We start from the raw sequence: 13920 nt of genomic DNA, 5'->3' as shown, positions 1-13920 counted from the left end.
ACCGGTCTTTAAATATATGTACTCAAAAAGTTCGCCGGACTAAAAAATAAGCCAGTCTCGATAATAAGCTACCAAATCCTTACCAAAATTTAAAATAAGCCGCGGCTTCTTTTCGGGATTTCAGGATACCCGGGAAGTAAACGGAGCTGACTTGTTTACCGATCTAGGGCATGGTCGCGAACATTAAGGGTCAGGTGATCAGCCATGGAGGGGGAAATTACATGAATTATAAGAAAAAACATATCACATACTTTTTAAATACCAAATGTATGTACGAAATCTTATTTTGGATACTATATAAAATAAGTATTATGTACGTGTTTCCTTCTTAGCCTCCAGTGACAAAACGACTCCAGTAGTAAATGTACTAGCCCTGAATGCGTATACTCAACTCTATTGTTAGAAAACATCACGCGTGCGTCATTCGTGATCGTCTATTTTTTAATTCCAACATTCACCTGTACCCTGTACCACCATATATTAAAATTGAATGGTTCTTTGTATTGAACAATAGATGTAAAGATTCTTTGTCTATTCAAAACTATTGACAAAGTACGGGCGCCAGTTTGTCTAGGCACACAATACATTGCGGAACTATTTCTGACAGAAGATGAAACGAATCCTTTGTCCCATCAAAATTGAATGATTCTTTGTACTGAAAAATTATAGATGTAAAGGTTCTTTGGTTTTTCAAAACTTTTGACCGTAGAGTACGGGTGCCGCTCTGTCTAGACACACAATGCCTAGCGGAACTATTTTGGAAAACAGATGAAAAGAATATTTCGTTCTATTGAAATTCAAGCGTCATTTTTTATATCGTGACCGAGAGCTGAACAACTTCGGACAATAGATGAAAAGAATTCCTTGTCCCATTGAAATTCAATGGCCCTTTTGTATCGTGACCGAGAGCTATTATTTTCTTTTCGTACAAAAGATAATATAATCCTTTGTCCCATTGAAATTGAAAAGACTTTTGTAGGGCGTTATAAAGTGACTTGATAACACAGTTACTGTTTCTTTATCTTTTTTGCAATCGTTTTTCACTGTTGCGTGTAATATACCTCAAAATGATCAGAACATTTCTATTTTTGATGCAGCTATATGTTTCATTCTAACGTACTGACAAAATAGAACTTAATTCCTCTAAACATTTTATAGCTCTGTGGCAACTTTTTACAATATCGAATTGAAAATGGTAACCCTCAATCGATAGAATAAGTCATAACACATAAAATAAATATAGGGTTCTCTATTCGACTTGCAATCGTTTTCGAGTTAAGGCCCTTGGTTTTTAAATCAAAATTTCAGAACTATTCTGTTTTGGGACCAGCACCATTTGAAAGGTCTCCTCGCCTCGCGTAGATAACACACACACACACACATACGCACCCCCACACACCCCCCCACACACACACACGCACACATATATGTAGTAGTAGTATAGTAGAGAAAATTTATACGAACTAAATCACTACCACAATATACCAGACCAATTACGGCAAAGCGCCTAGCAGTAACCCAATAAGATTAGTTTCGATGCTGCTTTATATACAAGCCCGAATTGTACTACACAATCGTACTGGTTCAATATTTGCATATAATTATATCTCTGTTTTCATGTATCACAAATCAGTAGTTTTAACTGATTGGGACCAGAGAAGCTATATTTTCTCTCTGTGAAAGTTAACTGGATCTCGAGGATACATTGAATATATACAGATAGTATGCATTAAAGGATATGATTATATTCAGAACAGTTGACTTAATCGAGATCAGCTAGGATACAAGTTCACATAATTTGGGTCCAAATTCGGCGTTACGTCATTCGAGAAAATCTCGACTAAAGTTACGTCACAGAAATTGATGGAATTCAACACGTGTTTTTCATTTAATTAAAGACTATTTATCTAGCAACCATTCTTTCTTATACAGTTTCACGAATAAGGGAAGATCATACTCATTTCGTCAATTCCGTGTATTACCATTTCGTTTACTTTCAATAAATAGAAGGTTTATCGCCCTTTTAATCTCTCTACAATTTGTGGACAGTGTGACGGTCGTATTACGTCGAGCAAGAAATTGTGTCATCAAAACATTATTTTTACGATTTATTTCGGTGGATAAGTGATTTGCAGTCCGTGATTTTGCAGGTGAGTACAAGATTTATTGACATGTGTGTTACGTATATATTTTTACAACAATAACGACTGTAATTGAGAGAAATTTAATCAAACAAACCCGGAAGTTTGAAGGTCGTAATTTTCTGTAAATGTCAAAATCTTGACAATGTAGCAGAAAAAAATTTACCGTACGATGATTTGAACACGATAATGGCTTCCCTTAGCCAAAGTAGTTTCAGCTCTAATATAACTAGAACCACTTTGCCAGAAAAGTTCTTGATCAAGATGATGACTTCCTAGATGAAATTGACCGAGTTAGTGATTTATACTTTGGGAACATTTAACCCCATACAATTCAAAATGAACATAATTCAAGTGCCGAGTCAAGTGATTGTAATGATTCTGATACAGATATACTTTCTCAAGGTCATGTAAATGATACTGAATTTGAAATAGATCAGAGAGATGTAGACTTGTTAGAACAGTCCGCTCAGTCAAAGTTAAGTACAGAAGGCTGTGGTTGCATCAGATTATATGGAAAGCCTTGTAGCACAATTCTAAATTGGGAAACACTTGTTGAATATCGAAACCAACGTTATGAAACTGAGAAAAAGGAACTAGACTTAATGATTAAGATACAAATTTTTCATCACAGAAAATCGAGTGATGAGACTTGCTCAAATAATCGTGTAAATAAAGAAAGAGTTAAGGCGACGCAAACTTACGTTTTTAATGGGAAAAATGTATGTAGAACCATGTTTGAATTTGCACATGGTGCTCAAAGGAAAACCATAGACCGAATAGCAAACTCTTTAGATAATGAAGGGTTGGTTGCTAGAAGATATGGTAATGTTGGCAAAACCCCTAAGCATGCCCTTACCGTTAGTGATGTGAACAAGTTCACCACTGTTCTCAATACTTACGCAAATAAATATGGCTTACCTCTACCTGGTCGACTTCCAAAATAAAGGGAAGGAAAAACTACATCATTGCCCTCAGACAAATCTAAAGCTGACATTCATAATCTCTATCTTAAAGCTGCAGAGGACATGCAATTTCGCAAAATATGTTTGTTTGAATTTCGCAAAGTTTGGTTGGAACAGTGTCTTAAAACTCTAGTAATAAAACCTGCAACAAATTTATGCCACAAGTGTCAAGGCTATGTCACAGATATTTCTAAGGGCGATAATCTCTCTGAGGAACAAAAAAAAACAGAGAAATTACAAACGTATCAGGATCATCTAGACAAAGTTAAAAAAACAGAGAGATCATTATAGAGAGCAATGTGAAAATGCTATCAGATGAAAGGTCAGAGGTAATGACATTGTTGGAGTTCTGTATCATTTCATTTGTTTCAAAACTGTCTAAAAACTGTACTCAGAAAATCCAAAGCACTGATCTATTGATTAATGTCATTGTTATAACCCTTGTAGTTATTGTTACAGTAGTATAAACCATTCAATAGAGATATAGTCGTACTCATTTCAGTCTGACATAAAATTTATTTTAAGGTATGTTCTTAACATACAACACTCAATATAAATTTATATTTTTTTTCAGGACAACCAGTATGTTCGAGTGATATTTGTCAACATTACAGTTTTGACTACGCTCAGCAAATCCATTATCTACATTATGCCCAACAAGTTGGACCGCTTTTCTTTAAAACACCAAGAAAATGTCAGTGCTTTGGTGTCTGTGCGGAAGGTTCAGGTAAGTTTTTACATACCTACGAAAGGTATGTTATTTTAAATAATTAAACAATATTAATATGTTTGCTTTTTATACAGCACTATAAACAGCACCAATCAGAACATTGTTTCGACTCTGTTTATTATAATTCTTCATGAAAATTCATTCACATCTATTTTGGATAGCAAAGCGTAAGGATCTGGTAAGCTTACTTTTGTGCATTTTACGCATGAAGGACCACACATTAATTTTATGTAAACAAGTCAATAGTAGTCGTCAAAAACTTTCATCTGATACCAAGCACGACTGTAAGCATGCCAAGAACAAGGGAGAAAAGTTAATTTTATGCATTTCACTTCCGGTTTACGAGGTGAGCAGCTGAAACACGTTGTCAAACCATTTAATAAGATAACAAACACAGGTATATTCAGATAAGCAGTAAAGAAAAAAATCACCGTTTCATGCATGAGTGATTCCATTTTCGGTTGGATGCTACCCATTGTTAGTTCTTGTCAAGCGCGCTTTTGTTTGACACCAAAGGTTTATTAATAAGGAAATTTAAGTCGTCGATTTTAAATTTAGCGTCAAATGATGACGTCACAAAAAGTTACCTACATTCTTAAAGTGTCTGTTTCGAAGTTTTGCTTAGTATACTTTTATCCGCAGTGGATAAATCTATAAAATAAGTTAATACTAATGCATTATTCAATCTGCTGTTTTCTTGTAATATATTTCGGCTTATACTTCATGTAATTTCCCCGTCTAGGGCTGAGCACCTGATCCTCAGTGTGCGCGGACACACCCTAGATCGGTATAAAAGTCAGCTCCGTATACTTCCGATCGACATTTTCTATAAATATAACAATCTAGAAATAAACTTCTGATATCGTTTTAAAATTAAACATTTGATGCCATTCTAATATCAGATTTAAAATGTCCGCCACGCATGCATACTGTCTATTGTTTCTTAAATGCAAATGAGTTACTATTTATAGAATACAATATGGCCACCGCTATCTGCTATGACGTCATTATCAGGCATGTCCTGGCACCAAACCGATCTTTATGCTACTAGTGTAAATGCATAAAAATAGAAAGGAACCCCCTCCTATGTATACTTAACATGCTGTACTAATTAACAGTCAACAATATAAGATAAATCTCTGTCGCGTTCATTAGTTAAGCTGTTGAATTATACAACACAGCGAGCAAGGGTATTGTTGCCTATGGTAACTTTTTTCAACGTATACGAAAGAAATAATCAAATATAAAATACCTGGCGAATCTATATTGGTACCTTCAGGTGGGATGTCTTCACCAGCAACTAAAAAAAACATAAAAAAAACATACATAATATTAGGATACATTTATATCAGGACTGTGTTATTGATTTTTATTTCTCACTGTTGATCGTTATTATTAATTTTCGTTTCGTAATTATTTACTTGTTTTCTGTTCCGGTCGATAGTGGAGAACTATTGAAAACATTTGCAGATACATTCTGTAACTATGTATATCTTCAGAAACAAAGTAAATTCTATTGTTAAAGGTACCTTTTATTAATACTCTCTTGTATGTTTGAACAATTGATCAAATAAGTTGAAAATAATTTAAAATAAATCCAAAGTCTGTCAAAACGTTTAAAGAAGGTGTTCACTTATTTCTTGTCCTATAAAACTTATTTTCAACTTTTTAAACTAACAAAGGAAAGGACGTGTTATCGTAGTCATCATAATGCTATATTTGCAGAATAAAATTCTTTTTCGTTTAATTTCGACAGTTTGCAAACGTTTTAAAAAGATTGGCACCAATGAATGTATTCAACTCTGCTAGCTAGCCTTTCAAAGTTTTGTAATTGAGCCAGCTAGATCATCTTAAAAGTTATGTACAGCTGTGCTGAAGGAAAATTAGCATGCTGGTTTCAACGTCCAATGACGAGGAGCATTATATTAAATGGTTTACAGAAATAATGAAAAAAAATGATATAAAAATATATACAACTTTTCCTAGGGTATGCTTTAACTTAACATTTTACTGACTTAGGCATCTTTTACTTGTCAAGTGCATGTATAATAGATTAACATGTTATTTTCTTTTTTGCTTGAGTTCTTTTATTTTAATATGCAAATTTATTACTTCAGAGAAAAACATGTATATTGAGTCATTATTATTTTCTTACCTCTCACAGCTGGAAAATCACTCGAATTCGGTAATCTGTTGCTTAACTGAAAAAGTGCGGCATCTATACCACATTGATCCATTTCGTTGGAACCACGTCGATAAATTACTTTTACCAAACGTCCAATCTTGTTATCGTCAGCGGCATCACCTTCGTTGGTTTCTACCTTAGATGGTTGATAAACATTACCCTGCCACGTATCACCATTTCGCCTAGCTGGAAAAGTAGATCTACTCCAATTTATTTCTTGACTGTCGTCTGCTAGCTGTACTAGTTCGTTCGGCCATAATAGAGCGTGGGAACAGGATATTCCACATAGACCATAGTCGGGATGGTTAACGAAACCACCGAGAGTTCCTTTCGGGCACTTTTCGCGTTCGTCAGTTTCGCCACTAATTAGACAGCCGGCCTTCACATTGTCGTGTCTTTCTTTTGCTGTGTAATTAAACAGAACAAAGATGTCTTCTCTGACATCGACCTGTACTCCGTCGTACTTGCGTTCAAACGGCTCTTCGTCAATAGGAATGTAGCCCTTGTATTGAACATTTAGAACAATGCATGGCGTTGGGACGGTTTCGGGATTATTTGTGTCAAATCCAACTGATCTAAAGGGGCAGCCAGATATAACACTTAGATATGTATGTTTCTGTAGTAAACGTTCAGCGTGTAGACTTATACAAGCTTTTATGCTATTTTGGTCGTCTTCTCTAAGTTTGTAACCCCCTTTCATCGTCAATTGTGTTTCTTCTAAGCTAAGGTGATCGCAGTCCCGTAATGGAAGCGTGTCGTAATGGGATTGTATGAAGTTTTCCAATTCCTTCCTGCTCTCTTCATTTAGGTTCTCTGTGATAACAACAAATCTAATTTCAAAAGTGTCTCCTGGTGTCAAAGTGACTGCGTTTCTTGCTGCCCAAACGTCGACGATGTTAGTACTTAAACTTTTAATGAAAAGACAAATTTTCTTGCATGTGTCTATCGCAACAGTGGACTTTCTTCCAAATCCGTCATCTTGACATAAGTCATTTAGTGATTTCATGTCAGGAAGCGTTTTCGACTCGAGTAGGTCATAAGCCATCTCTTCGTTTTTGGTTTTAATACAGGTACTCCAGCTCCAGCCTGTACAAAGAACAATTAGTATTAGGTAAGATGAGTGACTAAAAATCCTTTTATTGATGTTTATTCAGGTTAAAACGCGCATAATTATATATACAAGTTAAATATACGCACTATTACTATTAAAATAAAGATAATTGACATAAGGTAAGTTGATCATATTTTATCAGTTATACTGTTGCGGTATATATCTAGGAATTGTAAAGATATTCATGCACAAAATCTTCAATAATTACTTTGTTCTGAACACATTATATGAAGTTGAATTCACATCCTATCTGCATATCAGCAATGAAATACAAGTAAATTGCTTATATTAAAACTGGACGGTAATCATATGCACGAGTATTGAATTTTCTACTGTATACATTGACTTGTAGCCATTGAATATTGCCAATCTCGTGTGTTTATTTCAGAACGGTTGTTAGCAAAGTATATGATGTTTTACCTCAGAAATGGGCAAGACTAATTTCCTATATGGTAGGGGCTTTTTACTATTTTTAAGAACTGTGAAAATCGTACCCTGTTGTCAAACATATTTATCATTTAGTTCAATGTTGCTTTACACGGAATCCTGTTAGTGCCATGTGAAATTATCAGTGCATATTGGTATCTTAGAATATGTCTTATAACTATCAACTATCAACAGATTTTCATAATTAATAACGCTACAGAGACTAACGTATATACATATTTGCAGTTTGCGTTGAATAGCATAATAGCAAGCCCGTCATACAACATTCGTTTTCCAGATAAGAGAAACGTAATAAAGGAAAGTGTGAGAAGATTGCCGCACTGTTTACAATTTACTTGATGAACAAGGCTGACTCTTTTAAGTCAAAAAGATGTGTACTGATGCCTTAATTAAACATACTGATACCGGATAACATGACTGTTTGCTGTTAGAAATGGATGTGCAATATTCCTGGATGGTTTTCTGTATTCTGTGTTTACATTTTTGAAGTAATAGAGAATATGTATGTTTTATTACTCAAATGAGGGTTTCCAAAAGTTTGCTTTTTTTTGGTGGAGTGGGGAGGGGGGGGGGGGGGGGGGAGGTTTTTAAAGTTACGCCGATATAATTATAGGTCATATGGCGACTTTCCAGCTTTGACGGTTGTGGAAGACCCCATTTGCCCCTCAGTGCATTATTTCATCACGGGCGGGCACCTGGGTAGAACCACCGGCCTTCCGCAAGGTAGCATGATGGCTTCCATACATGAAGAATTCGACGTCCCGAGTGAGGTGGACGAACTTTAATCATTTATAGTGTCCTTTATATTACACCGTCTCTTAATTTTTACTTTACCTATTTAAAACATTTTCTTACACCTATAATATGAAATAATCCTATTCAAAGACATGAAATAAAATACAAGGGAACATTATGTCAAATTATAAACACATTCCTCCCACTTTAATTTTTAAATACCAAATAAAGATTCGTAGATTGCTCCAGTCTTTTTGTTTGTTTTGTGTTTAACGTCATTTTTTAATAGAATATCAGTTATGTAACTGCGGGCGGTTGACCCGATTCTGTACCATTACAAACTGTTTTCCGCAAGAGTATCTGCCAACTTTTTCACATGAATCAGAGGTGAAGGACGAATGATTTCAGACACAATGTCATCCCGCAAGAGTAAATGGCAACTTCTCCATATGAATCATGGGGTGATGTTTTGGTTGCCATTTAGCCAAGCGCGATACTGATTGTGTAAGTAATAATTTTATAACCAGTATATTAAAATACAGGATTGGAAGCATAATGCGCCAAAGAAATGCTGTCTAATTAAGCATCAATTCTTTCAAATTATCACATTTGCCTATAGAATTCTTTTCTATTTTTGAATTACGGTTAAAACAGTATTTTACAAAGGATGATACTAACAGAAAATGTATACTTTTCCCTTCTTAAAATGTACCAAAAAGTGGTAAATCATAATTTTCTATATGCTGACACAGTCGTGTTTACTATTTGGACACGATTGCGTAAAGCATTGACACGGTCATGTCCAGGTGTAAACTGCAATAAATAGCGGTAGAACTTGGTGAAAGAAGTTATGAATCATAAGAATGTTAATAAATACAGTAACTGCAAACATTTACACACCTCGGAAATTTCTGTCGTGGAAGACTACGCGTATTTTATCAGAACTGACAAATATTGTCTTTTTTTCTAGTTATGACGCAAGAAAGGTCACATCATCATTTTTTGTATCGGTCATCCAATCAGAAAGCAGGTTTCATCAACACTTAGTCGGCTGTCAACATGGAGAGAAATGCATGAACGTAGAGCGAGAAAGACAAAATACGACACCCATGTGCCCGCCCGTGCTGGAAAGTCGCCATATGACCTATCATTGCGTCGGTCAACCACATCCCCTCCCCCACATACACAAAATCTTCAAGAGATAATCACATGTGAAGCGTAAATGACCTACCGGGCAGCAGGAGAGAAAACTTCTTCTCTGAGAACAGATCTGTTACATTGATGCCATTCACCTAAAGAGGGTTTAACATTATTAATCCCCTATTTTCGGGGACTAAAAGATTGCGCTTTCCGTCCATTCGTTCGTCATTCCGTTATTTCTTCCGTCCTACCGCTATTTCGTGTCCGCAGCAGAACTCTGTCATTCATCAAGGGATTTTGTAATAGCTTGGTGCAAATGTTTTTGATGATAATTCGACGTGTCACGAGCAAAACCCCATCCCTTAGCTCAAAGTGCAAGGTCACACTTAGAGGTCAAATGTAAACATGGATTTTCTCTGAACGGTTTGTAACTTAATAATCCATTAAAATAGTTCAATTTTACTAGATAAAAAATGTAACCCATAACAGACTATGTGTCATGCATAACTTACAGACTCCTAGCTTAAAGGTCAAGGACACACTTTGCAGTCAAATGTTAACATGGCATGAACAGGATCTGCTTCCTGACCGGTCCAGAACTCTGTCATCCATTAAGGGATAAAATATTACTTGACGTAAATGTGTCCTATAATCAGACGACGTGTGTTGCGCATCACCAAGAACACTAGCTCAAAGTTTAAGTTAACACTTTGCGATCAAAGGTCATTAAGTTTATTTCTGTCTTGTCCATAACACTGTCATGCAAAACAGGATTAAACTAGAAATGTGTCCATGGGACACAGATGTCCCCACTATATGACAAAAGACACAATTTTTTCCTAGGTCAGGGCCCGTAACTCCTACAATACTGAATGAATCCGGATGCAAAACTCCAGGTGCACAACTGCACATGCTGACCAACATTCCTGTAAACTTTGGTGACTCTACGCGCAACACAACATTAAAATGACCATTTTTAACTTAATCAGGGGCAATAACTCCTACACGACTGAATGAATCCGGACGCGAAACCCCAGGTGCACAACTGCACAAGCTGACCAACATTTCTGTAAACTTTGGTGACTCTAGGTCAAATACATTTGGAGCTACCTGCGACATAATATTAAAATGACAAATATTTTACTAGGTCAAGGGCCATAACACCTACATGACGGAATGAATCCGGACGCAAAACCCCAGATGCACAACAACACATGCTGACCAACATTCCTGTAAAGTTTTGTGACTCTACCTCGAATACTTCTGGAGCTAGGCGCGACACAACACTAAAATGACCAATTTTTACAAAGTCAGGGCCCATAACTCATACATGACTGAATGAAACCGGACGTGAAACCCCAGGTGCACAACTACACATGCTGACCAACATTCCTGTAAAGTTTTGTGACTCTACGTCAAATACTTTTGAAGCTAGGCGCGACACAACATTCTCGGAAGGACGGACGGACGGAAGGAAGGACGGACGGACGGACGAACAAGGGCAAATCTATATGCCCACCCCCAAAGTGGGGGCATAAAAATTTGCAAAAAAAGATCCACTTGATCAGAGGACATATCTTGCGCAATCCCCAGATCCTTAGCACAAAGTTGAAGAACACACTTTGAGGTCAAAGGGTTACTTGGCACAAATGTAACCCATTATAAGACGACATGCCATGCGCAGCACCGGGACCCTAGCTAAATGGTCAAGGTCACCATTAGAGGTAAAAAACGTCAATTGGTTTTATCCTGCATAGGCAACAACTCATCCATAAACGGATTTCAATTTTACTTCGCATAAATGTTTCCCATAATGGGACGACGTGTCTTACGAAGCACATGTATCTCTATCTCAAAAGGTCGAAGCCACGGTCGTAGGTAAAAGGTTAATAAGCCTTCTTTGCTTTCTGGTCCATAATTCTGTCGTCCATCAATGGATTTCAATATACAAATTGACAAAACGTTTCCCGAAAAACTTGCGCACAACACAGACCCCTAGCACAGAGGTCAAGGTCGCACTTGAAGGTCAATATTCCCTTTTTCCTGCCAAGTCTCTAAAGTATTTCAATATAGCTCATGTGCGATATGGGCGCAACTAAAAAGAATTTTGGTATATTTTCTTCAGAATTTTTTCCCTTTTGATATGATGATTCCTTACATTTTTGTTTCATATTTTCACAACTTCAAGATCGAATAATTTTTTTTTTAATTTATAAATGTTATAATCAAATTGAATCATTAACTGGAAATGTTCGTATATGCAAATTCAATCCGAATGGTGTACTATGACTTACTGCATATATAGTACAATATTGTTTAGTTTACATTATTGACAGCTATCAGATCATTATATAATACAGCAGTAGAGAAAGAAAAATGCTTTCCAATAGGGGACTTTGCATTGCACGGCAACACTTCCTTTACTTGTTTAACGAAGCATTCTTCCATGACGATTGCTTTTTAGGAAATACGCATGTATTGTAATTCTGTTTTAACTCAGTGTATGATTATTTGAAAATTCATTGTGACAAAGACAGGGATTTCGTTTTTCCTATACTGTAGCCATTCTAAAAAATAATGACAATGGCGTGATTCCGTAAGAAAGAAATTCTTGTTTTATACGGATAATACAGGAATGACTCATATATAAATAACTCTGCAAAGTTATTGAAATCTATCGTACCGTTTTGGAGATATATTTAGATTCATTTATCATTTAAAGTCATATACACTAAGCAAAATACACGTAGCTTTGAAAAGCGAATAGATATCTTAGAGCGTACATTAAAATACTTTGTTCTTCATAAAAAAATACAATGCAGTTCCGCAAATGGTTAAAGGTGGGTACGTAAATTCTAAAATGGCCAGACAGTCCTTAAATACAGGCCCAAAACGGTAGTGACGTCAAAGAGCATTGCTGCTGTAAGACATCTGATTGATGAGGTAGTCCGAGATAGCGTATTTTTTAGCATTTTAACGGGGAGAAATTGGGTTTTAAGAAAGTGTTGTGCCTGATTGGTGCCACAGATGCTAACCGGGCAGCTAAAAGGCCAATGGGGTCAAATGTGCTAAATAAGCTGCAAAATTTCTGAAAGTTAGTTGATCGCACAATACCACAGCTTCTAACAGGAGATGAGACCTGGACATGCTTTTATGAGTAACATAGTCGCGTTGACAACAGGAAGTGGCGGCAAAAAAAGTAACCGTACACCAGTAATTGAAAAAAAAACCAACGAAAAACCCTAAACGTGTCAAAGCATTTTGTATTCAATTTTCTTTTACTCAAAGGGTACTGTTTCTGAGAAATTATAATGTGACACAAATCAATCATCCTGCTTACGAGCACCAGATCTTAGTGTTTGTAACGTTTTCCACTTTCCAAAGCTAAATATGATGCTGGCTATGTGCAAATATATCGAATAAAGCACTCGAGAGTGGTATTTTCCATTCACCATACCAATCATAGACTACTCAATGGCGTTCAATTCTTGGATTTCTCGAGAATAGAAGAGACTGGAAGTCAGTGGCGAATACCTTGAAGGGACTGGCTTTCACAAGCAATTTTTTATCATCCACAATATTGAAAAATTACAAGAAGGATTTAAGTTATTGTTATTTTATCCTGAGAACCTACCTTCGAATATATATGCCACATCTATGTTCGCTCTGCACACGGGACACCTACTTTCTCCAGCATTTGACCAAACCTCGAAACACATTCCACACAAAACAAAATGTAAACAAGGAATGGTTACGACATGTTTCTCTTTCTCGTTGCAAATAATGCAGTTATATGTTTCCGTTAAGTCCGTCCCTGAAATGATATTTTAATTATATATACGTTAAGCAAAATGCCCAACTTGAAAGGTTAAGTGCAAAATATATCATCTTATAAAACCGTTCGTGTTAATACCTTTATATTATTTCACACTGTGATCTAGATTTAATGCCTAGGTGACCAAGTGTCGCAATAGCTTTTTAAGAATAAGGTGGAAAATGTAACTTCTAGTGTAACAACACGTTTTCTAGACTGCTTCCATGTTTATTCTGTGATCTAACCTTTTGACCTAGTTCTTGACCACAGATAACTTACCTATGAATGTGCCATAGATTAAACCATTGTGGCCAGTTTCAAATACATTATCCTCATGCTCTAAGTAAACACCTTATAACACGTTCAAGAAATGGACTTTGGTTTACTCCCAGGACATGACCTTTGCAGTTTACAAATTCAACATCATGTAAGCATCTTTTTTAATAAAATAGTTGTAAACTATTGTCAGAAATACAGTTTACATTTCTACGGTTGATTTTACGTAATATGGTGTGAAATCAGATGTTAAAAACGTTATAATAAAAATTACCTTCTCTAGCAAATTCAATCAAAACAGAATTTCTACATATTTACTTACTAATAACCGACCAATATCAACAAAATGTGCGTGCCGTATTAGCAAGTCTGTAGT

General features: G+C 36.0%; 1 protein-coding gene across 1 annotated transcript; it reads right to left on the bottom strand.

Annotated features, from left to right (window-relative positions):
* Positions 1-4431: 4431 nt before the first annotated feature.
* On the bottom strand, positions 4432-13259 carry LOC128551366 (uncharacterized). The gene is made up of 4 exons (XM_053532215.1): positions 13089-13259; positions 5992-7107; positions 5089-5136; positions 4432-4487 (listed from the first exon to the last, which is right to left on the bottom strand). The coding sequence occupies exons 1-4, from the start codon at positions 13171-13173 to the stop codon at positions 4432-4434; spliced, it is 1305 nt and encodes a 434-aa protein (XP_053388190.1). The 5' UTR covers positions 13174-13259.
* Positions 13260-13920: the final 661 nt, after the last annotated feature.

The sequence above is a fragment of the Mercenaria mercenaria genome, unplaced genomic scaffold, assembly GCF_021730395.1.
Source record: "Mercenaria mercenaria strain notata unplaced genomic scaffold, MADL_Memer_1 contig_1022, whole genome shotgun sequence".
Lineage (NCBI taxonomy): Eukaryota > Metazoa > Mollusca > Bivalvia > Venerida > Veneridae > Mercenaria > Mercenaria mercenaria.
Note: the sequence above shows the minus strand (reverse complement) of the source record. Positions and strands in the feature narration are given on the sequence as shown.